Below are 24,268 nucleotides of genomic sequence, written 5' to 3' on the forward strand. Positions count from 1 at the left end.
TGGCCGTAGGGCAGGGGAACAGAGCCTTCTCCGGCGGTCTTGCGCCGTGCGTGCCGGGCTCCGGCCGGCCCGTGGGGTTCCTTTCTGTGACGGGGGTAGCTTAGACCTTCTTGCGAAGCGATCACTTTCAATAAATTGGGAAATTGCTGCTCGAGCAGACGCCTCGTGTGTGCTTCAGACAAGGCCCCTCCTCCGTCCTCGCCCTGCCCTGGGTGCGGGTGGCCAGAGTGGCCCCAGCCCCCTGCAGCCGGTTGCCAGCACCCACCCCCACACTCCCGCCGACTTCCACCTCCCCGCCCTGGAGGCAGACACAGCTTCTGGAAAAGCCCGAATCTTTAATTTTTCTCCTCGCCTGGCGCAGCCCAGACGCAAGACACCTGAGCTTCGGAAACCAGGTCCGACGCCAGCCCCGGAGCCCGTACCGCCCAGCAGGTTAGGTGCGGCGGGGGAGGCCCCACCCGACCCCTCAAAGTGCATCCAGGTCTGGCTCCCACGCGGCCTCGCGCTGGACCATCAGCACCCTGGACGAGTCCACGGACAGGTGTGGGGGGGCAGCGCCCACCCCAGGCTTTAGTGCAAAAGGCTGGTTTCTTCAGAGGCACTTTGAGTGGTGAGACCCCCCCCCGACCTCTGGGGCTCCGGGGGCCCTGATGCCCCTGCCCCCTTGAAGAGCAGACCCTGCGGCTCGGAGGGCCCGGGCAGGGGCGGGCTGCGGCTCATCTCCGCCTCTGGGGACCCGGGCGCCCCGGGCAGCGGGCGGCGCCCAGGAAGCGCTGGCAGGCCTTCTTCCAGCGGCAGGCGGTGCACCAGAGGTCCCTGCGCTGCACGCCGTACGCCTTCCGGCACTTCTTGGCGTCCCCTCGGGGCTTCCTGGGGGGACACGTGGGTGCTGTCGGGCCAGAACCCCCCCCCCCCGCTGGCCACCTGCCCCTGGACACACACGCACCTCAGGCTGGCACCATGCGTGGCGGGCAGGGCCGGCTCGTGGGCCCCGGCGGGGCTGGGCTGCGCTTGCAGCCTGGCGGGCGCCAGGCAGCCCTGAAAGGAGACGCAGCTGTGGTCTCCCTCCGGAGCGCCCCAGGGGCCCACCCACAGCTGCTGCCTGTGACCGCACCCACCTGGTAGGAGTGGTCAGTGCGGCACACCTGGGGGTGCGCCTCGGAGCTCAGCGCCTGGGGCGGGGGCGGGGCCAGGGGGCGCAGCAGGCTGGGCAGGGCTGGGGGCTCGGGCAGCTCCAGGCGTGGGAAGGCAGGCGGCAGGGAGGCCGTGGGGGACACGGAGGTCAGGCTGGAGAGCCCGCCGGCCAGCACCTCCAGACCGATGTCCAGCTCCGTGTAGTAAAAGTCCTCCTCGCCGTCGCTCTGTTCTGGCTCTGCCTGCCGCCTGCTGGGGACAGGGCGGAGGGAGCTGCAGCGTGGGCCCGGCCCTGCCCGCCCGCCCGCCCCCCGGCCCGCAGGCCAGCAGGCCAGCACGCACCCCAGGTGGGCCAGGCGGATGTGCCTCTGCATCCCGGAGGCCGTGCCCAGCACCTCGCCGCAGCGCTTCCACAGACACTGGAACAGGACCTGCACCGCGCCCTGGGTGACGAGGGCCGGTGGTCAGGCTCGGCCACCGCGGCCACCCCACCCTGAGCCCAGCCCCGGGCTCACCTTCCTCTTCCGAGGGGCAGGCTCCCCGAACAGGAAGTGGGCTGCCTCCAGGGGCAGTGGGGGTGACGGTGTGGGTGGGGAGGACTGCTCGCCAGCCGGGTCCCAGCCCCAGTCCCCACCGCTGCCGCTGCAACTGCCTGGTGGCTGCACTGGCGGCTCGGACCAGGGCTCCGAGCCGGGCCCTGCGGGGACACGCCAGGCCAGGGTCAGGGCTCTCGGGACTCTGAGTCCCTTCACTCTGCTTGAAGGTAAGCTGGGCGGGCACGTAGGCACTGGGAGGAGATGGTGGCCAGGAAGAGCTGTCCGCACGGTGTGGGGACCAACTTCCCTTGGACAGGGGAGGAGGGAGAGAATAGTCCCGTGTGGGAGATGCCTGGCCAGCCAAGGGGGACGGGCAGGTGGTCACGGAGGCCTGCAGGCTGGGGGCACTGGGACTTTGGCCACAGTCAGGATGTCCAGGGGCCATGGTGTCTGAGTGTTTAGAAGGTGGTTTTCCAGGCGAGAGGGCTCTGCTTGCCCCCCACTTAAGGTCCTGGAGGAACAGTGGCCCCGCCCCTGCCCCCATCCCCATCCCAGGCCGGGCATCTGAGTCTCACCCGCGTGGAAGCCTGCAGCTGGGGGCCCCAGCAACAGGGGGCTGGTGGACAGGCTTGTGAGAGCTGCCGCAGCCATGACCTCATCCAGCCGGGCTTTTCCTTGGGGGGCTCTGAGGGAGGAGAGGGCAGGGGCAGGGGGTGGGCTGGGCAGGTGGGGCCCAGCAAGTGCTCCCAGACCCCTCCCCTGGCCGGGCACACGTGCAGGCCCCGGCACGCGCTTGTGTACACCAGGTTCCCTCACTGCAGGCGCTGGCCTGGGCTGCCGGCCCAGCTCCACCCCGGGCTCGGGTTACAGAGCCTAGATCTCCAGGAACCACCAGGAACTGGGCCTGGGCTGGGGTCTCCCTGAAGCCAAGTCACCTCCAGCCTGGGCTGTGTCCGGTGGAGTCTCCTGCAGACCCTGGTGCTGGACCAGGGGTCTGAGGCCCCACCGGCTGGGCCAGGGCAATGGAGGCCCAGCCTTTCCCCAGTCACACATTAACCCAGGTTGTGCAACAGCAGCTGTGGGCCCAGGGCCAGGCCTGGGGGTGGGGTGGGGGGTGGAGAAGAGCAGCCAGCAGTCAGCAGCAGCCAGGGCAACAGCTCCAAGCACAAGCCGGTCCCCAGGTCCCAGCGGGCCAGACCAGTGCCTGCCCCTGGCTGCCCAGCCAGACCGGGGTGTTCAACACCCTTGAGGCATTTATGCAAGGCCTGGGACCCCCTGGGCAGTGGACCTCACGCCGGCCCCCGTCTCTGCGGCAGAGAGGACAGCGGCTCCCTCCCAGACGATCTCAGGCCCCAGGGGTTGAGGGGACAAGGGTTACTATCACACCGCTTAACTCTTTCAGGGCTGGAGAGTGGGGGTGGCCAGAAACTCAGCTCGGGCCCCTAACCTGCCCCAGGCGAGCACCCTGGGGGGTGTCGGGAAAGGCACGTTCCCGCGCCCCACCCACCACCCCTGCACACCAGGGCGCACGTGTGCGCACGCCCACTTCGGCCTGGCGCGCGGCTCACCTGTGCGCTGGCACGGGGATGTGTGCGGACGGCGTCAGGGGCCCCGCTGCCGCCCCCGCCCACGTCCCCGGGGCCCGCGGCTCCGGCTCCTGCGGGGGTGAGAACTGCAAGCCCGCCAAGCCGCCGCCCACGGCAGGGCCCTGCGGACGGGGCGTGCTCAGCGGAGGCAGCGGCCCGGGGCCCCGGGCCCCCAGCCCCCACCCGGATCCGCTCTGCACCCCCAAACCAGCTGTGGTCGGCGCGCCCCGCCCTCGGCCCCGCCCCCGGCCCGGCGCGGCGGGAAGCGGCAGGGCCCCGAGGACCCGCGGACACAGACGGAACGCCGCCCCGCCCCGGGGGCCCGAAGTTTGTGCAGCCCCGACGCCATCTTTGCGGCGAGCGCACTCTGGCTCAAGCCCCCGGCGCCCGGTACCTGCGGCGGCGCGGGCACCGACACGGGCGCGGCCGCGGGTTCCGGGCCGGCAGCGCGGGGCGAGGGGTGCCCGCAGGCCGGGCCGGGCGCCGGGGGGCGCTCGGCCTCCATGGTTCGCCGGCCGGGTGCCAAGGCTGCAGCGACGAGGGCGGACGCTCAGGAAGCGGCCCCGGGCCGGGCCGGGCTGGCCGGGCCGCCGACCCCCGCCCTGGATCGGCAGCCGCCCGCGCCGCTCTGCCCCCGAAGCTTCGGCCGGCCCGCCCCCTCCTTGTGTCCCCGCCTCCGGAGCGCGCCCATTGGCCTGCGCCCCGTATCAACATTCCGAGGTGGAGCGTGGCTGGGGCTGGCCGCGCTCCCATTGGCCTGCGCTTCGTGGCCACGCCCATCGAGGCCCCGCCCCAGGCCCGTCGCTCCCGCGCAGGCCGGGAGAGGGGGCCCCTCTCGCGGCCCCCGCCCGCCCGTGCCTTGGCCTCCGCGGAGCCCCGGCCTGCACGCCCTCGATGCCTCGAAGGGCCGGTTTCCTCGTGGGGTTCCCACACACAGGGCTGCTGGCCAGGGAAGGGGCCGCGTCCCCTGGAGGGCTTCCCAGGTGCAGGTTATTCTTTAACACCCGACTCCCCCCCCACCCCCACCCCTTATGTAAGTAACTGCTGGGCTGGGCAGCCCGAGCCCTCCCTCGGTGTTCGCGGTGTAAGTACGACCCTGGGGCGGCCACTCTGCCGGCAGGCTGCACCCCGTCTAGACCCGGCCTAGGGACACCACCCCTAACCTGACCTCTGTCCCCGCACTGTCTTGGGAGCCTAGTGACCAGCCGAGGGCCCAGGCGCCCCAGAAGGCGGGAGCCAGCCCCTGAGCTCAGGGGATGTTTTCATTTCCTGCAGACGGTCCCCCCAAACCTCCAGGCTTTCGGAAGAGACGGCTGCGCGGCACTGGGTTCATCCTCTCCGCGCTGGGGGTTTATTAAGACGCTGGTGGGAGAGGCCAGGGCGCCCCGGACCCCACGGTTCTCTCAGGCTGCCAGCTGTGTGGGGGGGGGGGACTGGGAGGGAACAGGGGCCAGGCCCCACGCAGGGGGAGGGAACATCTGTGCTTGGGTGCCGGGGGCGGGGTCACAGACCCCTGTGCGGCTGAGGCCCGGGAGCAGGAGCCCTTCCGGTCCCATCTAGGGGCTGGAGCTGGGGGCTGCCAGCCTGCGGGAGAGCCCCACCTCCTGGATGCTCTCGTACACGTTTTCTAGCACCCCGTTGTCGGCGTGGTCGGCGCTCAGGCCTCTGAGTGGGAGGGCCTCGTAGGACAGGCTCCTCCCAGGAGCCAGAATCTCTGCCCTGCCCTTGGGGTCCAGCGGGTCTGCAGCAGGTCCTGGGTCCCTCCTTTTAGGCTTGTTGACCCTGGAGTACAGGATGTCCACCTGGAGGGAGGAAGGAAACCCAGGGAGGGGTCAGCGCCATCCTCTCTGCCAAGAATCTGCCCAGCCCCACCCACCCACCCACCCCACGCCGCCCACTTTACCTGGGTGGCTGGGATGCCCTGGGCCCTCCCCTGCTCCAGGCCTTGGGGCCCCTGGTCTGCTCCCTTGAGCTTGTGGATGCGAGCATACTCAGCCAGCTCTGGCCTGGCCTCGGGCCCAGGTCTGGCCCAGCTGCTGGTCAGCCGTGCCCCTGCCCACACCACGGGGCTGGCCGCCAGGCTGGCCCTGGGGATGGCCGCCAGCCCCACGTTGGAATAGGTGGCCTCGGGACCCACGGAGGGCTGGGCATCGGTGGTAGCAGGCGAGGTCTGGGGCAGTTCCCGGTGTGAGAAGGCAGCCGGTGGCCTGATGGTGCCTCTGGACACTTCCAGACATTGTGGGCCCAAGAGATCCATGCTGGCTGGCCGGAGGGCTGGGGGCGGGGTCAGAGCGGAGGTCATTTGGGGCGGAGCGAGTCCGACCACAGCGGGTTGGCTGGCCAGGCGCAGCGAGCCCCGCCCGAGGCCCGTGCCCCCTGCCCGGCTCACCTGCTTGGCGTGGGCCCCGGTGCACTTCATGCAGCCTGGTGTCGGACTTGCTGAGGGTGCCGAGGGTGCCGAGGCGGGGCTGTGTCAGCGTCGACTGGCGGCAAGGGAGGCAAGTCAGTCTCCTGCCGGCCCCGTCCCAGCCTGGGGACAGCCTGGAACTCACCGTGGCTGTGGGCATAACACTGCCCTGCAGGCCGGCCGGCTGCCTCTGCACCCGCTTCCTGGGGGCAAGAGGGTGGCCGTCAGGCCAGGGAGGTGGGAGGCGGGGGCGCTGGCTTCTGGTCAAGGGGGACCGGCCTGGAGCCCCACCCCCTGTGGCCACAGCACTGGGCTGGGCTCCACGTGGAACCAGGGCAAGGGGCGGACATACCTGTGGCAGGCAGCACACAGCACCCACAGCCAGAGGAGCAGGGCGAGGCAGCCTGGGACCCAGAGGGCGGGAGGGACTGAGGACACCAGCGGCCCCATCCTGTGTGGCCCGGGCCTGGCCTGGGGGCAGAAGGTGGGTGCTGACGTCCGGGCACCCACCTGCAGCCCCACTCGGGGCCTCACACTGCCGGGCGCCTCCCACTGCCGGGCGCTCTGACTCAGCACACAGGAAACCCGGAGACCCGGCAGCCCCTCCCTCCTACAGAGGCCGAGAGGACGCGGTCTCGGCGCCCACCTTTCTTTCCTGCCTCTGGCTGGGGCCTCCTGGGCAGGTGTGAGGACGTGTGCTCTCCCGGGCCCTCGGGAGCAGCCAGGTCAGCGAAGACGACCCACGGGACTGCCGAGCCGGGCCCGCGAGGAGGTGGCTGAGGCCTCCCTGTGGCCAGCCACTACAGCCCACACCTGAGACCTGGGAGGCCCCAGAGGTCACAGCCCTGAGCCTGCCAGCCGTGGGCCACAGACTCATGTTCGACCACGTCCAGGTAAGATGGTGCCCAGGTAAGGCTTCTGTCTCAGGTGGCGCCCCCTCGGTCACTAGTCTTGGGCCCCCAAGGGGCTGAGGAGGCAGGGTCAGCAGGCAGAGAGGGGCTGCTGTGGGCACGGAAGGCCCCACCTCTCCCAGGCCCCGTTGTGGCTCTCCTCCCCCTCCCCCACTGTCAGCCCGGCCCCGTTGTGGGGTCTTGCTGCAGGGCACAGGGGCCCACCCTAACCCGTGCAGCCATCCAGCCCAGCAGCCCGAGACGGGGGTGCTCGGACCCATGGAGCGGGCTTCCCACGAGAACCCAGTGCCCTGGCCTGGTCGGGCCTCGTCCTCCCAGGCCCCAGACCTCAACTGCCCTGGGAAGGCACCAAGGGGCCAGGCTGGAGGCCAGAGCAGGCACTCACCGATGCCAGGGGCGCAGGGCACCTGGAGGCTGGGGGCCTTTGTGCGGCCCCAGGTGGAGCTCCCCTCACTTCCTGCCTTGTCAGGCTGCACCTCAATCTTCTGCAGCAGCTGGCGCCAGCCGCCACCCGCTGCGGCAGCCTCACCCCATCCCACTGTGGCCCCGCCCGGGGTCTAGACGACACTCAGTGGGGGCGTGCTGTGAGCTCGGAGCAGCCTCTCACGGCCTCCACGCCAGGGGGTGGGTGCGGCGCGGGCCCTGGCCACGGATGGTGCGGGGTGAGCCGGCCCTCCTGCCCGTTCACGGCACCCTGCGAGGGCCCCACTGCCGTGCCCCACTGTTCACAGGTGCCGGGCAGCACGGGACCCGGCTGGGAGACCGGGGAGGATGACAGCGCCCCGGGGCCCGCTGCCCAACCACACAGCTGCACGCGGAGACCCCGCCCCAGACGGCGCAGCCGGCCGAGCCACCACCAGGAGGCGCTGTGACAAGCCACTTTAATGTTCTCGATAAGCGGGCGCCCACGGGCGGGCTCTGCGGGCACCTGTGCGTCCAGGTGTGCCCCCGCGCCCCGTCTCCACTCCGCAGTCCCACACCCAGGCCGGCTGCTCGTCTCGCCTGGCACCGGCGGCCCCTCCTCTGGTGGCGTCTGTTCATGGGACCCCGTCCGTGGCGCGCGGGGCCTCTAGAATTCGGTCATCTTCTTGTGGGTGTCCGCCTTCCTCTGCTCCCGCTGCAGGCCCGCCTCCTGGGCCCGCAGCTGCCCCAGCTGCCGCTGGGCTCCCGCCAGCTTCTCCTGCAGCTGGGCCACCGTCACGCTGTGCCTGGGGGGAGGCTGCCGCTCAGCGTGGGCTCCCGGGCCACTGCCACGCAGCCCTCAGGCCGCCGTGGTCAGTGCCAGCACCCTCTGACCGTCCAGAGCCGCCTCAGACTCCGCTCCCCACCAAGTCAGAGCACCTCCCGCACGCGAACACCCTCGGCCCCAAGGTCAGCCCCCACGCACCGGCCGGCGTTGCGGGCGAGGGCCTCCTGGATGCCCCGGATGTCCCGCTGGGCCTGCTCAATCTTCTCCTCGGTCTGGAAGAGCCGCAGGCTCAGGGCCCGCTTGGCGCTCTTGCTGGCGTGGTACAGCTCCTTGCTGCTCCTCCTCCCTGCGGGGGCTGCCCCCGCGTCCAGGGCCCCAGAAGCCTGTCCCTTCAGCTTCTCGTTGAGAAAGTCAAACACGTTACGACGGGGTGGGCGGCCCCCCGATCCGCCCCCTCTGCCGCGGCACCTCGGGGGCCTGCTGGGGCCGGCCTGGCCGCCCCGGGTCCTCCTCCGCTGCAGGATCTCAGCGCACTGGTCCAGCGACTTCCCTCGGGGCAGCACCACGGCGTGGACGGGCTCCACCCGGCCGTCCGAGTGTCGGCCCAGACCTGGAGGCACAGGGAGCTAGTGCTGCTTCTGGACACCCCCCCCCCCGGCCGCGCCACTGTGCTGGGGCAGCCCTGCCCCCTCCCGCTCACCCTTGCCGAACTCGTAGCCCATCTTGGCGAGGAGCCTGGAGCCCATGCCCCGAGTGTGCACCTCCCAGCCTGCGAAGTCGGAGCTGCAGGTCCCGCCGGCGGCAGCGCTGGGCTCCACCACTGCGGGAGACAAGGCGGTGGCTCAGCCGGCTGCTCCGGGGGTGCCCAGGGCTCTGGCCAGCAGCCGCTCACGGCTCGTTCCTCCCCAAGGACGTGGGGCTTTGGAAAGCACCACCTCACGGACCAGCCCCATGGGGACGCCACCCATACTCATTCTCACTGACCCCACAGGAGGGCTGGACACTGCCAGCCTGCCCCCTTCCTAAAGCTTCCCTGCCCGGGGCTGTCTGCAGAGCCCCCCCCCCGACGCCCCCCACCCACAAGGCACCAGGCCCTGAGCGGAAGCCCCGCCCAGCCTCCCTGCGCACCCACTTCCCCGGCAGCTCTGGCATCAGCAGCGGCCCCTGCCGCCCGGGTCCTGCCTCAGGTCTGCGGCGAGCAGCAGAGGTCTGTGACCTGCGCAGACTCTCGTCCCCCAACCTCCTGCGGGGTCTCCAGGCGTGACCAGCGCCCCCTGCTGTGTGTGCACACTGGGCTCAGTCCCCCCCACCCCCGACTCCCGAGAGGCGGGCAGGGTCCCCGGTAGCCAGGAGCGCCCGGGCCACCCTGGCGTCGCCTGCCTCGGGCGTAGCTGGAGTCGTCCGCGTCACTGCTGTCGGAGTCAGAGGCCTCCGTGGGCTCCGGGCGCAGCGGGGGCAGGATGCTGTCTCCCTCCAGCACCGCCTCCTTCAGCAGAAGAGAGTCAAACTTGACCGTGTAGTAGCCGCTGTCCACATCTGCAGCAGGGCCGGAGACAGGCCGGTCAGCGGCCTCGCAGCGGGTGGGACGCACACGGGAGGTTGGGAGCAGGGCGGGCTGAGGCCGGGGGCCGTCTCGCTCCCCCTGGGCGGGGGGTGGGGACCGGACACCCCCACAAAGCGGTGGTCACGGGGCAGCGGGAGCTGCAGGGGCTTCCGGGAGGGCCTGGGGGGCCCACGGGCAGCCTCACCGGTGATGCGCGCCGGGTACCAGAGGCCGTCCTGCTGTTTGGCCAGGCAGGCCGAGCCGACCCGCAGGGAGCTCAGGTCCGGGTCCTGGAAGGGGCGCAGCTCGTCCACAGAGACCACCTGCCCGTGGGAGAACCTGCGGAGGCCGGGGTGGGGCTCAGTCACGGCCACACTCCCCCCGCGTCCACACAGCACACACACGTGCACACACGCTCCCCCCCGCGTCCACACAGCGCACACATGTGCGCACACGCTCCCGCCTGCCCTCGGGAGGGCCGTGGCCACTCCGCGGGCGAGCCGCCTCACGCGGCACCCAGCTCTCCGGGCCGGCGTGACGGGCTGGCTGTCAGGCTGCCCAGAGGGAGAGCCCCGTCGCCTCCACCGCACTCGAGGGCCCGGACGGTGACGGCCAGCCAGCGGGGGGTGTGTCGGCGCTCGGGCTGCCCAGTCCTCCTGCCTGCAGCGCCCAGCACCGCCCAGCACCACCCAGTTCCAGCAGCGGTGCCCTGACTTCAGAGACCGGTGAGCCCGCGAAACTGAAACCAGAGCAGAGAGGGAGGGGGAAACGTGGGGTGGCAGCCTTCCCTTCACCAAATAAAGACACGCCGGAGCCGAGCACACACCCACCCCGACGGTGCCGGCACTCGGAGGGGAAGCCGCTTCCACCCACCAGAGCCACTGGGAGGGGCGCCCGCCACGACCCACGGCTCCGGGTACCATCCCTGGTGCCAGGCACGGCTGTCTTCTGAGCAGGAAACGGTGGCGGCCGAGAGGGAGAGGGACGGGGATCGTCCTGCTGGCCCCACAGGTGGACCAAGGTGGCGTCCGGGCAGCTCCCTCTCCCGCCTGCTGCCCTCGGGGCCCAGGGGATGGCCCAGAGCCCCAGCGGCTGCGAGCCTGCACCCGAGGATGGCAGCAAGGATTGGGGTCGAAAGGCCCACTCGACAGGGGAGCAGAACCGCTTGTTCCGAAGGGACAAGCCTGGGTGGACGCGACCAAACCCCCCTCTGAGACCCCCGCCCCACGGACACCAGCAGCCAAGCCCTCCTGCAGGACCCTCAGCCGTGCCAGACACCTTCCGCCTCGGCTCGCTCCTCCCACCGGGCAGGCGCCTCAGAAAAGTCGGAACAGTCACAACGAACGTGCACCAAGATCTGGCCTCCGCACTGCTGACCGAACGCTGGAGACCCGAAGGGAACCCGCGTCCCCGACCGTGGGCAGCAGCCGGCGGCAAACCCACACGACGGACTGAGAACGGGGAGAACGGGGCCGGCGGAGGGAGAAGAGCCCCGGCCGTGACACGACACACTTCCCACGGGCAGGAAAGGGTGGCGTGCGTTTCCTAGCGAAGAAACCTGAAACTGGCTTTTCGCATCTTAAAACCCAGCTCAGGCGCCTGCCTCACGACATCCGCAGAAACACACCTCGGCGAGGGAGGGCACGGACCGGGACCAGGGGGGAGACCCGAGCTCTCCCACGGCCGAGCCCTGAGGCGCGGATTCCTCGCCACAGAAAAACAAGGCGGGCCCTGGCCGGTGCGGCTCAGTGCACTGAGCACCGGCTTGAACCAAAGGGTCGCTGGTTCGATTCCCAGTCAGGGCATGTGTCTGGGTTGTGGGCCAGGTCCCCAGGAGGGGGCGTGTGAGAGGCAACCACACACTGATGTTTCTTTCCCTCTTTCTCCCTCCTTTCCCCGCTCTAAAAGTAAGTAACATCTTTGAAGAGAAAAACAATGCTAAAAGTGGGCAAGAGGGTCAAAACACACAGCTCCAGAGCTCAGGAAATTGATGGAAGTGGGCTACACCCCAAGGTGCTCGGGACAGAACAGGGTGGGCAGAAGAGGGTGGGGGGGCGGTCTGCAGCCTCCCCAGCTGGGGCTGCCCCCCCCCAGGACCCCATGCAGAGCAGCAGCAGCAGCAGAAGGTGGGAGAGGGGAAGAGGGCAGAACCTGGGCCTTGTGGCTAAACGTGGTGAAAGTCACCCAAATTAATGAAGGGGGGGGTTGTCATGAGCCCAGCTGGAGTGGACACGGGCTGTGGGGGGGGGAGCCCGGAAGTGGAAAGGGCCACACAGGGACTGCTGCCATGGACCCTGGGCATTCCAGGAACGGGTGTGCGCTCATTGCAAACCCCCAGGGGTGCCGGGACAGTGGAAGCAGAGAGATGGGACGAGACTCCTGACGCACACGGGCCGGCCAAGGGGCGCCTTCCGGGGGAGAAGCTGGGCACAGCCTCTGACTGAGCCCCGGCGGACCCCTGAGCTACACAGACAGAAGGACTCCCGAGGAGCCAGCCTGAGGAGCACAACTGAATTTGAAGTCCTGACGAGCCCTATCAGAGGACGCTCACGGCGGGGCCTGGGGACAGGTGTCCTCGTTCAGGTCCGGGAAACACGGGAAACAGCGCAGCGCAACCCTGAACACTGCGGAACACAACTTGGAATCCAGACTCACTACAATGTATCATCTGAAGTGGACACGCCCACGCACCGAACACGAACAGTGCCACCCCCGGCCAGGGGAGGAGCGGCTGACAGAGCCCCGCGGAGCCAGGGCAGAGACTCCAACGAGGATGGGGGATGGGGGATGGGGGATGGGGGACGGGGTGTGCGCCCAGGGACTTAAGGGGAAGTGTGACGGTGACCATCCCCGCGGGGCGTCCAGGAGAAGAGTGGGCACTGTGGGGACTGTGGGGCGGGACCAAAGGCGTGTCCGAGAGCTGCGGAGCCGGTGACTGGAACGAGACGCTCACTGGGCGGGCGGGCGGGACACTTCTGGTTCCCAGTGCAGCAGGAAAGCAGCTCAGACGTCAGCCCTGTCCCCACAGGGAGGAAAATGCGGGACGAACGGGAAAGGCGACGACTCTTCTCAGGTCCCCACGAGGAGGGAGCTCACAGGGCCAACCGCCGCCCCGACCTGCGGGACCCGCTGGGTGAGCACAGAGGGCGCATGCGGCCAGGGCGGAGCCCGCCGGCTGCAGCCGCAGGGGGACCCAGGGCCGAGTCTGGGGGTCAGAACCCGCAGGGGCCTGCCCTGGGCGGAGGGGCCCCACACTTCTGTGAGTTCCACTCCAGAAGCCGCCCGCACCAGGCGTCGCAGAGAAGTCCCCTCGTGCCCAGGCAGCGAGAGGGCGATGGGAAGCATTTCTGAGACAGACCAGAGCACCCTGCGCTTCCCAAGAAGGCCGCCTGAGGGGAAGCCAGCGACCCCAAGCCTGCCCCGCGGGGGTCATCCGGCCCCGCAGCATGTGCCCGTGGGTGGGTGACGGAGACACACGGGGAGGCCCGAGGCCCAGGACCCGTGCCGACGAGGACACAGAGCTCAGCCCGGTGCAGAGGCCCCCCCCCCCCCGCCTCGCCTAGCACAGCACCAAGGGCCCGGGCACAGCAGCACCCCCTGCCGGCACCCCGCGCCTGGCTGTCTGGAAGAAGACCACAGCCTACGCTACCAGCCCAAGCGCACAGTACAGGAAAACACGCATGACGGGACTCTAAAAGAAGGGGGGGAAGGGCAGGAAACGAGTTCGCGGAACTGGAGAAGAGTGGCTGAAAAACCCCCAGTTCGATGAGAGATGTGCGTCTCTGCCCTCCAGCAGTGTGAACGGACTCGCAGAAACCCGCAGCAGGACACCTTGGGGTCAGGCGGCTGGAACCCGAGGACAGAGGGAGGGAGCCCCGGGGGCCGCGGGACAGGCGACACTTCAGGGACGCGGACCCTCCGTGAGACGGTGAACGGGGGGGGCCCAGGGGCCGGGGGAGGGGGGTGACACATGTGCCGTCCCGAGAGCTCCCGCCGGAGAAGAGTCACCGTTCTGGAGAAACCGCCCTTCAACGGTGCAGGGGGACTGAGGACGTCCCCACGCGACCCAGCGCTGAGGGGGCTCGTCACCGCAGACCTGCCCGCAGGAGCACCGGAGGGCGTCCTCCGGACTGGAGGGGGGGCGCCGGGCAGTGACTCCAGCCTCACGAGCACTGGCGGGGGCGCCTGCAGGGGTAAACGCGGATGCCAGTGGTCGTCTGTGCTTGGTTTGAAGCGTGGTCTCCCCCCCCCCCCCGCCGCCGTGTGGTTTAAAAGGCAAATGCATAAATCAATCAGTAGCCACGAATCTGCATTTCTGGGCAGGCGACTCGTAAAGATGCCGCTTGTGACAATTACAACAGAAGGGGTGCCGCCTGGGGGGGGCCGGGGGGGGGCTGTACCCTGCTGACAGCCGAGCTCTGGATTCAGACAGGCGCCCCCATGTTTGCAGTGTCCGTCCTGACCCCCAGGGTCACTGTTAGGAATGTAACGCAGAATACAGGGTGGGCAAGAGTAGGCTCACGGCTGTATGTGAGACAGAGACTATTCTTGCTGTGTCACTCGTTAATTACTGCATTACTTTCCTCACGAACAACTGTAAACCTACTTTTGCCCCACCCTGTATGCAGAAAACGAAAAGAGAAGGGAATCAAAATGATACACTGAAAAAAAAAAAAAAAAAAGGATATGAGACACATATTGAAACAAAGTAGAACGGCGCTGGCTGGTGCGGCTCCGTGGACTGAGCACCGGCCTGCGAACCCAAGCGTCGCGGGTTGGCTCCCTGTCGGGCACGCGCCCGGGTCGCGCGCAGGTCCCCAGTGGGCGGTGTGTGCGAGGCAACCTCCACTGGTATTTCTCTCCCTCTCTTTCTCCCTCCGTCCCCTTCTCTCTAAAAATACATAAAATCTTTTAAAAAATAAAATAAAATAAATAAAACGGCAGCGTCAGTCCTCGCTAAGCGGCAATTACTTGAAAGTCTGCGTTCGAACAACGGGCATAAAACTCTCCGCGTCTGCGCCACCTGGAGGAGGTGCGCGCAACAGCAGGCGAGGGCGAGGGGGAGGCGTGGCCAGGGGCGGGGCGAGGGGAGGCGTGGCCATGGGCGGGGCGACGGGGAGGGGGAGGCGTGGCAAAGGGGAGGCTTCCCGCGCACCGTTCCCGGCTGCGCCAGGCAGCGGACCGGAGTCGAGAGGAAGGAGGGCGACACTGCGCGCCTGGAACTAACACAAAGGAACACTGAACACGCACAAAAAGACACCAGCGGGAAAAAAGATAAAGGAAAACACAGACAAAACCACTGAGCCCTCGGGGCGACACAACCGCACCCTCGCACGGACGCCGCGCCCCCGCGAACGGCGCCCAGAGACCCCGGCGGAAGAGGCCCGGAAAGACGGCACACGGAGCCACCCGGGCACGTGCGGGGCCGCGGGGAACTGGAAGCCCTGAAGTCACACGAAGCCGCCTGCGAGCCCCGGGGGCTGAAATGGGAACCGGCACCGGCGGCACCAGGAGCAGACGGGGCACGTCCCACGCGAGGGCGGGCGGCAGCAGGGGCTGGGCCCACGGCGGCTGGGGGTCGGGGGGAGGTCGGGTGACAGGCAGCTGCCAAGGCCGGCCTCAGGGAAGGGGAAACCGCCAACCGAGAACCCGCTGTCCGCCTCGGGGACCGGACAGACAGTGGACTAGACGCACAGCGGCACGAGGAAGGGAATCGCTCCAGTGGAAGTAAACGAAACAGAGGGGAGGAAAGCAACGTAGAGTTAACGGCCGGAGAATGAAGTAACGCCGGTGGCCTTCAGCTGGACTGACGGAGAAGGGAGCGAGGCTCCGGAGCCTGACCGCAGAAAGGAGGGGCCGCGGCCCGGACCTGCACAAGGGCGGGGGCTCGCGGGGGGGGGGGGGCGGCTGCAGGCCTGCCAGTGAGAGAGCCGAGGGCAAGGGCGGGCTCCTAGAATCACACAGACCGCCAAAGGTGCCTCCGGGAGGAACGGAAAACGCGAACGGACCAGGCCCAGAACACACAGGCTGCGTCGTCCATCACAGAACTCCCAACAACGAGAAATCCAAGCCCAGACGGCTTTCCTGGCAACCCCCGCGGACACCAGTCCTCCTCAAACCGGTCCCCAGAATCAGAGGGCACCTCCTAACTCATCGCACGAGACCGGCACCCTGACACCAAGGCCAGACGGAGACAGGAGACGGCCCGAGACACGGGTGCAACAGACCCCAGCCTCTGGGGAGGGAGAGACGGAAATATGCTCAGCACAGAACTCGAGAACCAGGTGGAGCAGCCTCTCAGAGGGCCCCGCACCTGGGCCGGGAGCGCACAGGCCCCCAGTGCAAGTCGCTCCACGGGACACGCTCACCAGCAGGACGAAGGAGGAACACGCACTGGTGCCAGGGCCCTTGGTCTCAAACACACCCGGCCACTCAGGGACAGAAGGGGCCTTGCTCCACTGGAGGAGGCCCTGGAAGCCCGGGGCAGGCCCCACTCCCCGGTGAGACTGGGAGGAGGGGGGTCATCTCTTATCGGCCAGTGCTGTGACTGCATACATAGAAAATGCTAAATAACCCTCAAAACCCCAAAATCTCATCGATACCCTGCCCCCATCATCTCCCACTGAGAGCACCCAGGGCTTGGGGTGGGGGGGCAGGGTGGCTGAGTCCAGGCAGGGCAGGGAAAACAGGGGCGAGGGGGTGTCCCCACCACGGACAGGAGCCAAAGGGACCCAGGCGCCAGACTGCCGAGGCTCCCGCCTGCCAAAGGTGGGACAGCTGGCGCCTCAGGGAGGCTCAGAGTCGTGGTGGATAGAAGTTCCTCCAGTGAGCCTGACACCCCGGGTCTTCAATGCCAGAGTGAGAGGGAGCCCGTCCGTTGTCTCGGAAAGCAAGGGAACACAACAGAGACCCCCAGCACTTCCCCGCCTTCTCCACGTGACCGAGCCGCTCAGCAGCCAAACCACAGACCAGGGAGAGCGTCCCCGGGTGACGTGCCAGCACATGAACGAAAGGAACGCCAGAAGGAGAGAATCCCTGCACGGCAGTCCCTGTGGGCGGGCAGACGCGCCCCTGAGCATCGCCGGCTGCTGCCAGGACAGAGAAAAGCCAGTCAGCAGGGGCCTCAGCGCAAGAACAGTGCCTCACCAGGGGTGAGGCCAGGTCCCCCGGTGGCGGAATGAGAGGCCAGGGACCCAGGCAGAGAGGATGCAGCCGCACTCAGACACAGTGGGCCGGACAGTGGGCAGAAGCCAGCGTGTGCCCACCGGTCTCACTTGTGCAGAAAGACACACAGAAGCTGCACCAACCCCGGCCACCAGCGAGGAGGGGCACCGGGACAGACCAAGGGTCCCATGGTGCTTCAACACCACCTACATTACTGTTTTTGAAGATCCAAACCAACTGTAAGAAAATCACTGCCAGTCCCAGGTACTGGCAGGGCGGTCAGTGGGCCTGAGGCCGGGCAGTCTCAGTGGCACAAGGCCTGCTTCCCGGGGCTGCCGCACAGGCAGGAGCTCGCTCGCTGAGAGCCCGGCCCGGAGGGAGCAGCCCGGACCTGCGGCCTCCGCCCTCGTCCGGCCATCACGGAGGCAGGTGTGCGGACTCCCGCCAGCCCCGAGGATGAACGGCTCGGTCCTCCGGCCCACTGCCTGAGCTGCCGCCGAGCGCGCTCTGATCAACGCCCTCTTCTGCACGGACGGATGCTGTGCTCTGAGGGAGGAAGGAGGGAGCGAGGGAGGCGAAACTGGACAAGAGACTTTGGACCCAGCAAACGTCTTTTCAAGAAACAGGATGACTGCCCCAGCCGGGGTGGCTCCGTGGTCGGAGCACCGTCCGGTGACTGAACCTGGGGGGCCCGATTCCGGTCGGGGCGCGTTCGACCCCTGGAGCGGACGCACGCAGTCCCTGGTCCCGGCCTGGGTCCCCAGTCTGGGTGCGTCCGGAGGCGACCAGTCAAAGCTTCTCTCCCACCAATGTTTCTCCCTCCCACCTCCCTCTAAAACAGCAAACGGCAATATCCTCGGGTGAGGATAGAAAGAAACTTTTTCTTTAAAGGAAAAGGATGACCGAAAACCTAGTTACCCTGAGACAGTTACCCTGGACCGCTGGCTGAGAAAAGAAAGCTGCCTGCTAGGAATTGGAGCACACGGCGCTTCCAAGGACAGGTAAAGGGGCGGAGCCGAGCTTGCGCCCCGGGAGAAAGGAGGCCACGCAACCGCAGACCCTGGAGCGATGCAGAGACAGCACTAGCCCTGCGCCCCCTGGGCATCGCCACAGCAACAAGGCTGTCATGTCCTCTCCGTCAGGCGAGAGGCGCACCCCGACGTGTTTAGGGGTGAAAACCCAGGAGTCCCTGGGCTTTGCTGTGAAGAGCCGGGGGGAGACAGCTGGGCAGGGATCGCGGAGGAAGCAAGACGATGACACGTGACCAAGGGAGCCGGTGTGGAAGGCCACCATGCCACCCTCCCACTTTTGTGTTTGGTGGCAGACTTCCATAAGAAGAGTGACTTTTAGAGGTTTAACCTTGAAGAATAAAACTGGTGATGGGGGGGGTCCTTCTTTTCAACACAAGCTCCCCCGCCACGCCCGTGATTTGCCCGAGAAAATCCCAGGAAGCACCTGCACAAGGGCAGACCCGGCGGGCCTCCAGCCTCTGCGGCTCTGCGTCCGCGGGCGGCGCTTTACCTGCAGTTGTCCTGGAAGCGGCACTTGCCTTCCAGGAAGAACGGACAGGGCTTCAGGGACTTGTGCGTGGGGTAGAGGTAGAGCACGCGCACGCACGCCGAGCCGTCCTCCGCCTCTTCTGTGCCCACGACCATGGCGTTGTGGTACTCCAGAGTGCCCCAGGAGCTGTAGTAGGGGGCGTTCACCTTGCTTCCGCTCAGCCCTCCGTCATCCTCGGAATCCTCCCCTTCGTCCTCCCGCCCAGACTGGCTGGGCGCGGGCCCGTCCTCTGCCTCAGCAGCAGTGTCGGGTTCCGCCGTGGGGGCTCCTGGCACCTCCACCGCCTCGGCAATGGCCTCCGGGAAAGCCAGGTACTCGGCGTCGTCCTGCGCCGCGCGCTCTGCGTCCAGGGTGGCCAGCAGCTTGCTCTTCCGGACGGACACCAGGCTGGCCTCGGTGAGCTCAATCAGCTCCTTCAGGTCCCCCTGGAGCTGGCGCAGGTCGGCCAGCTCGGCGGGGTCCAGCCCGGCTCCCAGGGCCAGCTCCACCTGCTGCAGCTGCGCGCCGTAGGTGCGGAGCGCGCTCTGCAGGCTCTCCTCGTCCATCCCGCGGCGGCTCCCGAGTCCTCACGGGGCTGGTGGGCGCAAAGCTGCGAGGAAGAGAAGCCCTGTGAGCCCGGGCTCTGCCGCTGCCACGGCTGACACCGAGCCCGCGGCCGACGGCTGCCCCGAGACCTCACGGAGTCCTCGGCGCGGCCCGCAGAACCCTGTGCACTCCTCCCCCGTTTCAGGGACTAGACACAGGCGGGGAGGTTACCGGCTTCGAGTGGCCTCGCTCCCCTCCCGGCCACCTGGTCCTGCCGCCAGGCCGCTCAGCCTTTCGGCCCCGCGCCCCAGCCTCCCGGCCCGCCGGCCTCCGCCGGACTTGTCAGCTCCAGCGCAGTTGTCCAGACCGCGCCCCTTGCTCCGGGCCGGGAACTTCCTCCGCGCAGTCACTCGGCCGCGCCATAGAGAGTCCGCCAAACTCACCGGCTAGAGCGGCAGTCGACTTCCGCCCTCGCAGCCCAAGGCACTTCCGGGCGCCGCCGCCGGCGGAAGTGCCCGCCGCGGGGGACGACGGGAGGCGTCGCGCGGGGGCCGCCGGGACGGGTGCGACCCTTCCCCGCGGCCGGCCGCCTCCCATCGGGCGCCGCGCGGCGCGGCGCAGGTCGGTGCAGGGTCAGCGGGTCAGGCGCGCGGGTTCCGGCCCGGGCAGGCGCAGGTATGCCGGGGCTGGGTCGCCGCCTCCCGGGCGGGGCTGGGTGCCGGACCCGACGCCGGGGTCTGGGCAGGGTTGGACCCCGGGACCTTCTGCCGCCGCCACCAGGCCGCCGCACAGTCGCTCCGCGGTCGCCCCGCCACCGCACGCACCCCTGCCTCCGAAAAGCGGGGCGTCCCCGTATGTCGCCTGTAGGGGCCCTCCCGTGAGCCCTGCGCCGCCTAGGGGCGTGGCCGAATCGGGGGAAGGTGCTGGGGCCCCGGCCAGCTGCGGGGAGCGAAGTCTGGGGGGCGGAGGCCTGCGGTCGGCCCGGAGATGGTAGCGACGTGGGAGGTGCTGGGGGCGGGGCCTCGGCCGGGGGCGCCGGGCGGCCCCCAAGTTCCGGTTTCAGCTCCCGCCGCTCCGCAGGATGTACACGCTGCTGTCGGGGTTGTACAAGTATGTGTTCCAGAAGGATGAGTACTGCATCCTTATCCTGGGTCTGGACAATGCAGGAAAGACGGTACGCCTGGCCCTGCCGCGCCCCCGCCGCCCTCACGGGACCCAGTCCCCAGTCCCCAGCCCCCAGCAGAGGCTGCGGGACAGTCACCCCCCCCCCGACCCCCTGCTTTAAAAGCACAATGTCTGCTCTCAGAATGGACCCGAGGAGGGGCGTCAGGGGAGCCGCCTTGAAGCCCCCTCTTAGCACCCGGGGCCTGTCTCCCCTCTCCCCCCAGACCTTTCTGGAGCAGTCAAAAACCCGGTTTAGCAAGAACTACAAGGGGATGAGCCTCTCCAAGATCACCACCACCGTGGGTCTGAACAGTAAGGGGATCCCCGAGGGCTGTGGGCGTGGGGTCCCCTGAGGATGGGGGGACGTCCGCAGCCACCAGCGCTTGGCCCGGCTCTGGGGCGTCGGAGCCGCGGGCCGTCTGCTGGAGGCCAGGAGGTGTGTGCAGCGGGCTGGGCTGTGCGGCAGCCTCAGTGGGCCTCTTCTCTTCCCAGTCGGCACCGTGGACGTGGGGAAGGCTCGGCTCGTGTTCTGGGACTTAGGGGGGCAGGAGGAGCTGCAGTCTCTGTGGGACAAGGTGAGCCCCTTGCGCTGTCTCCCACGAGATGCCTCCCTGGTTCCCAAACTCCTCACGAGGCCTTGGAATCACCTGCTTGTCAGCAGCTTCTGTCACCCCTGAGCTCCTGAGGCTCCCCTTCCAATGCCGTCCTGGGTTCTGAGTTCCTCTGATGCTGAGGGCCCTTTTGATTCCTTTTGGCTTAGAGGTGTTGCTAACGGTCCGGGAGGAGAGAGAAGGGGGCCCAGAACCAGGTGTGGCGTGGTGCTCAGTCACCACCAGGCCTGGACCTCTCCACCTGGGTTCTCTCTCTGTTCTCGCTGGGGCCTGCCCTCCCTGGTGGCCCTTCCTCACCAGGCAGGGGCGTCCTCAGAGGCTGATGCCACCGTCTTCTCTTTGGCACAGGGGTTGGGGTGTTTCTGAGACAGGGGCACCCTCCCCCACACAGCCCGGGCTGGAGTGCGCCCCAGGCACTGGGGTCTGCAGGGAGCAGGACAGACCCGGTGCCTTCCATTGGGCAGCCCCTCCCGGTGGGCCAGCATGGGGGTTTGGGGTCCAGCGTTGGGGGCTCAGCTGCTTCCTCCCTGACACTGTCCGGTGGTCTGGGTGCTTGGAATTGAGCGGCGAGGTCCTGATGCCCGGTTGGTCCCAGCAGCAGGTCCAGTCATTCCTTCCTGGTGCCCCCCAAGTGTCCTTTCCATCGTGAGTTCCAGCCAAGAGGGCGGCTTCTGCCCTGTGGCCAGAAGGTTTGGCCATTTAGTCACCCTGAGGCAGAGCAACTCTGGGCGGGCCGGCCGGCCTGAACCGGAGCCCTCGCACCCCTGGCGGGAGGGCCCGGGTGCGGGGCGTGCAGACTGCCTCTGTGGTGGGTGCAGACCGAGGCCTGTCTTAGGTGGGGAGGGGTCACTGCCAGGAGTGTTCCGGAGCGTCCTCCAGTGAGCTGGCCATTGGCCATCCTGCCCCGCCCACAGAGCAGCCTGGCTGTGCAGGGTGACGCACGGGAGTGCTGGGACGCGGTGGCAGGCGTCCCCTCCACAGTGCGGGCGTCCTCGGGGCTCCTTTCTGGTCGGTGCTCCAGGCGGACTCACCCGGTCCGAGCCCGTATCCCCTGTGCCCCAGGCCCAGGCCTCCGTCCCTCTGGAGGCCCCGCTCCATGCACGTCTTTCTAGGGACGCCCCGTTCCCCTCGCCCCCGCCGCTCTCCCCAGACTCGGGCTCCGGCGGGTCGGGACCGTGGGGGCCCCTGTGCCACTGCTCCCCTGAGCTGGCTGCCGGCGGCCCACCTCGCACCGGCCCCGACCACAGAACTCCCAGCTCAGTGACGCTGGCTTGTTCCTCGGCCCTGCCGTCCTGTGCCGGGGACAGAGCTGCTTCAAACGCGGCACTGATTTGCTGTCCACACCTGCATGGGGCCCGAGGGTGTACTGCACCTCTGGGTCTGCCCCTAGGAAGTGGGCAAGGGAGGCGGTCCCCCCGCCCGGGACCAGCACACCCTTTCTGAAGGGGTCCGGGAGGGAGCAGCTCCTCTGCTCTGCCTCCGCACGCCCAGGAGGCAGCCCAGAAGGGCCTTGCAGGGAGGGTGGCTGAGTGCCTGTGAGCCAGCCCCCCGTCGCCCCCCCCCCCCCAGTACTACGCGGAGTGCCACGGCGTCATCTACGTCATTGATTCCACGGACGAGGAGAGGCTGTCGGAGTCCAAGCGAGCTTTCGGTGGGTGCGGCCCAGCCAGCGCCCATGGGTGGGGGCGGGGGGGGGCAACGGCTCAGGTCCAGCCCACACATCCCGGGGGTCCAGAGCCGGGTGTGTCAGGTTGGGAGGGCTCCTGGGCGTAGCAGGGTCAGGGGGCAAAGGGCGCTCACGGACGCCTTGCCTGTTCCAGAGAAGATGGTCACGAGTGAGGCTCTGGATGGCGTCCCCATCCTGGTGCTGGCCAACAAGCAGGACGTGGAGGTGAGCCTGCCCTCCGTGGGGACAGCCCTTCCAGCCGAGGCCCCACCTCCCTCGGGTGGTGTCCGCCCTGGGCGCTCGCAGCCCTCCCAGCCCTGCAGGGCACCTTCTCTCCACTGGGGGGCGGCCACGCCCTGTTCTGCAGCCTGAGACCCAGGGGATGCCAGGGAAGGCCTGGAGGGAAAGGACAAAGGGACCCCAGGGGTTGGCAGCAGTGCCGGCCCCACCCCCAGAGCAGGGGGCAGCTGGGGCGGGACAGAGACTGTTCCTGGGACCACCAGTGAGCCTCGTCCCCCCCTGTGCAGGGGCATCTTAGGTCCGCCCCGCCTGTCTGCGGACACTGCCGCCTCGCGCCTTGTCCTGGCCCCCCCCCCACCTCCACGCTCCCGTCCCACCGGCTCCCCCTCGGGTGCCCGGGACTGGCCTCGGGAGGGAGGGGCCTGCTCCTCACAGCCCGCCCCCGCCCCCAGACTTGCCTCTCCATCCCGGACATCAAGACCGCCTTCAGTGACTGCACCGCCAAGATCGGCCGGCGCGACTGCCTGACCCAGGCCTGCTCCGCCCTCACCGGGTGAGTGGCGCCCTTGGCCCGCCCCGGGGCCCTGGAATCCTGGGCGGCCCCCGCTCACGCCCCCCGTCTCCACAGCAAGGGGGTGCGCGAGGGCATCGAGTGGATGGTGAAGTGCGTCGTGCGGAACGTGCACCGGCCGCCGCGGCGGAGGGACATCACGTAGGCGCGGCCAGCGCCCAGACGCCCGCCGGCTGGAGCCCCCGACCTGGGCTGGGGCTGGCTTTGCCTCCGGGGCCCTTGTTTCCCTTGTTTTCTAGGACAGACTGTCCTCTGTGTCCTCCAGCGCGGGCCCGGGGGGCTTCTGCCAGGGCGTGGGGGCGGCAGGGCCTGCAGCTAGCTACCTCAGGCCTGGACCCACCAAGGCCAGGATGGAGGGCCCTGTGGGTGCTGTTGCTGCCACCCTCCTCGGGCCGGCCTGCCTGCCTGCCTGCCTGCCTGGGGTGGGGTTCGGGGTCCCCCGTGGTTCCAGTGCAGACTCAGGGTGTGTCCCCATCCCACCTCCCCCCACCCCACCGGCTCAACATCGACCACGTTGATCCCTGGCGACGTGGGAAAGCTTGGAAGTGGGTGTCTTCCCCGAGCACACCTACCACTCACCTGGAACAATCTCGGGCACCAGCTCAGGCGCCCAGTGTGTGTGGGGGAGGGGGTGGAAGGTGGGCTGGGTCTCCAGGCTGCCGGGTCGGTGGTGTCCTAAGCCTGTGCTCCCTGCTGAGGGGGAGCTGGGTCCCCACCCAGGCCTGCGTCCCCGGCGGAGACCCCTTTCCCAGGCCCCACGGGAGCTGCTGCCCTCAGCAGGCCTGGCTGCGGGTGTGTGGGGGGGGAAATAAAGAGCATTTGAGCAGCTCCCGTCCCTCCTTCCTCCGCTGGCCAGGGCTGTGCAGCGGCCGCAGCAGGAGGGCTCCCGTCCCAGCAGACTGCCTCCACCAGGGGCTTGAGAGGGGCTGCTGGGAAAGGGGGGAGTCCGGCGGGGGAGTCCTGGGCCTGTGGGAGGGGCAGGCGGCCCTCTCAGAGCTGGGAGTCCCAGCCCCCCTTTCCACCAGGAGCAGAGGGGCCCTGCTGCTGTTGTGCCGGGAAAGGAGAGCAGTTCCCGGAAGGCTGGTGGGACGGAGGGGTCTTCGGCTGGCTCCTCCTGGGAAGTCCCCCTCTGGCGGGGAGTGGGTGGATCTCGGAAGGAAGGCAGTCCGGGAGAGGGGCCAGGCCACCAGGTCCTGACCCTCGTTGGAGCCCCTGGACTTGGTGGCTCCTGGGCACCGCTCCCCAGCTGGGCCCAGCCATCCTGCACGCTGTCGCCATCACTGCGAGCTCAGCCAGGGTTCACGGGGTGAACTGCCCCCCACAGCTGGAACAGCTACACCTGCCACCTCCCAGCCCTCCCACCTCGGAGCCCTGTCCCCGTGCGCGGGGCAGAGGGCCCTGAGGGCTCCGGAGGGCCGGTGCTGCCCCCTCCACACACTGAGCCGACCTGGCATTCACTCT

At 68.6% G+C, this 24,268-nt stretch overlaps 4 protein-coding genes across 9 annotated transcripts; 1 reads left to right on the forward strand and 3 right to left on the reverse strand.

Moving 5' to 3' along the window:
* Positions 1–318: 318 nt before the first annotated feature.
* On the reverse strand, positions 319–3,900 carry SLC2A4RG (SLC2A4 regulator). 2 transcript variants are annotated; one of them, XM_045832791.1, is made up of 8 exons: positions 3,651–3,900; positions 3,239–3,378; positions 2,246–2,355; positions 1,650–1,831; positions 1,477–1,577; positions 1,119–1,383; positions 947–1,038; positions 582–870 (listed from the first exon to the last, which is right to left on the reverse strand). In XM_045832791.1, exons 1-8 carry the CDS (start codon positions 3,759–3,761, stop codon positions 717–719), a joined length of 1,155 nt encoding a protein of 384 aa, XP_045688747.1. In that variant the 5' UTR covers positions 3,762–3,900; the 3' UTR covers positions 582–716. The 2 variants fall into 2 exon arrangements, with proteins under 2 accessions (XP_045688746.1, XP_045688747.1); XM_045832790.1 differs by lacking the exon at positions 947–1,038 and having other exon boundaries at positions 319–870.
* A 361-nt stretch (positions 3,901–4,261) lies between these two features.
* On the reverse strand, positions 4,262–7,300 carry LIME1 (Lck interacting transmembrane adaptor 1). 3 transcript variants are annotated; one of them, XM_045832794.1, is made up of 6 exons: positions 6,310–6,703; positions 6,016–6,134; positions 5,809–5,866; positions 5,646–5,739; positions 5,160–5,530; positions 4,262–5,058 (listed from the first exon to the last, which is right to left on the reverse strand). In XM_045832794.1, exons 1-6 carry the CDS (start codon positions 6,538–6,540, stop codon positions 4,813–4,815), a joined length of 1,119 nt encoding a protein of 372 aa, XP_045688750.1. In that variant the 5' UTR covers positions 6,541–6,703; the 3' UTR covers positions 4,262–4,812. The 3 variants fall into 3 exon arrangements, with proteins under 3 accessions (XP_045688750.1, XP_045688749.1, XP_045688751.1); XM_045832793.1 differs by having other exon boundaries at positions 4,295–5,058; positions 5,646–5,866; XM_045832795.1 differs by lacking the exon at positions 6,310–6,703 and adding an exon at positions 6,960–7,300 and having other exon boundaries at positions 4,297–5,058; positions 5,646–5,866.
* Positions 7,301–7,438: 138 nt separating this feature from the next.
* Positions 7,439–19,138, reverse strand: ZGPAT (zinc finger CCCH-type and G-patch domain containing). Of its 2 annotated transcripts, none has more exons than XM_045832789.1 (7): positions 18,999–19,138; positions 17,992–18,619; positions 9,512–9,645; positions 9,144–9,299; positions 8,464–8,583; positions 7,962–8,373; positions 7,439–7,782 (listed from the first exon to the last, which is right to left on the reverse strand). In XM_045832789.1, the coding sequence occupies exons 2-7, from the start codon at positions 18,573–18,575 to the stop codon at positions 7,644–7,646; spliced, it is 1,545 nt and encodes a 514-aa protein (XP_045688745.1). In that variant the 5' UTR covers positions 18,576–18,619; positions 18,999–19,138; the 3' UTR covers positions 7,439–7,643. The 2 variants fall into 2 exon arrangements, with proteins under 2 accessions (XP_045688745.1, XP_045688744.1); XM_045832788.1 differs by lacking the exon at positions 18,999–19,138 and adding an exon at positions 18,787–18,991.
* On the forward strand, positions 19,091–23,633 carry ARFRP1 (ADP ribosylation factor related protein 1). 2 transcript variants are annotated; one of them, XM_045832797.1, is made up of 8 exons: positions 19,091–19,230; positions 19,636–19,729; positions 19,944–20,022; positions 20,212–20,294; positions 21,900–21,981; positions 22,151–22,221; positions 22,689–22,789; positions 22,865–23,633. In XM_045832797.1, the coding sequence occupies exons 2-8, from the start codon at positions 19,637–19,639 to the stop codon at positions 22,950–22,952; spliced, it is 597 nt and encodes a 198-aa protein (XP_045688753.1). In that variant the 5' UTR covers positions 19,091–19,230; position 19,636; the 3' UTR covers positions 22,953–23,633. The 2 variants fall into 2 exon arrangements, with proteins under 2 accessions (XP_045688753.1, XP_045688752.1); XM_045832796.1 differs by having other exon boundaries at positions 19,094–19,230; positions 19,944–20,031.
* Positions 23,634–24,268: the final 635 nt, after the last annotated feature.

Source organism: Phyllostomus hastatus, unplaced genomic scaffold, assembly GCF_019186645.2.
Source record: "Phyllostomus hastatus isolate PE091 unplaced genomic scaffold, TTU_PhHast_1.1 phas_contig_17, whole genome shotgun sequence".
Taxonomy (NCBI): Eukaryota; Metazoa; Chordata; class Mammalia; order Chiroptera; family Phyllostomidae; genus Phyllostomus; species Phyllostomus hastatus.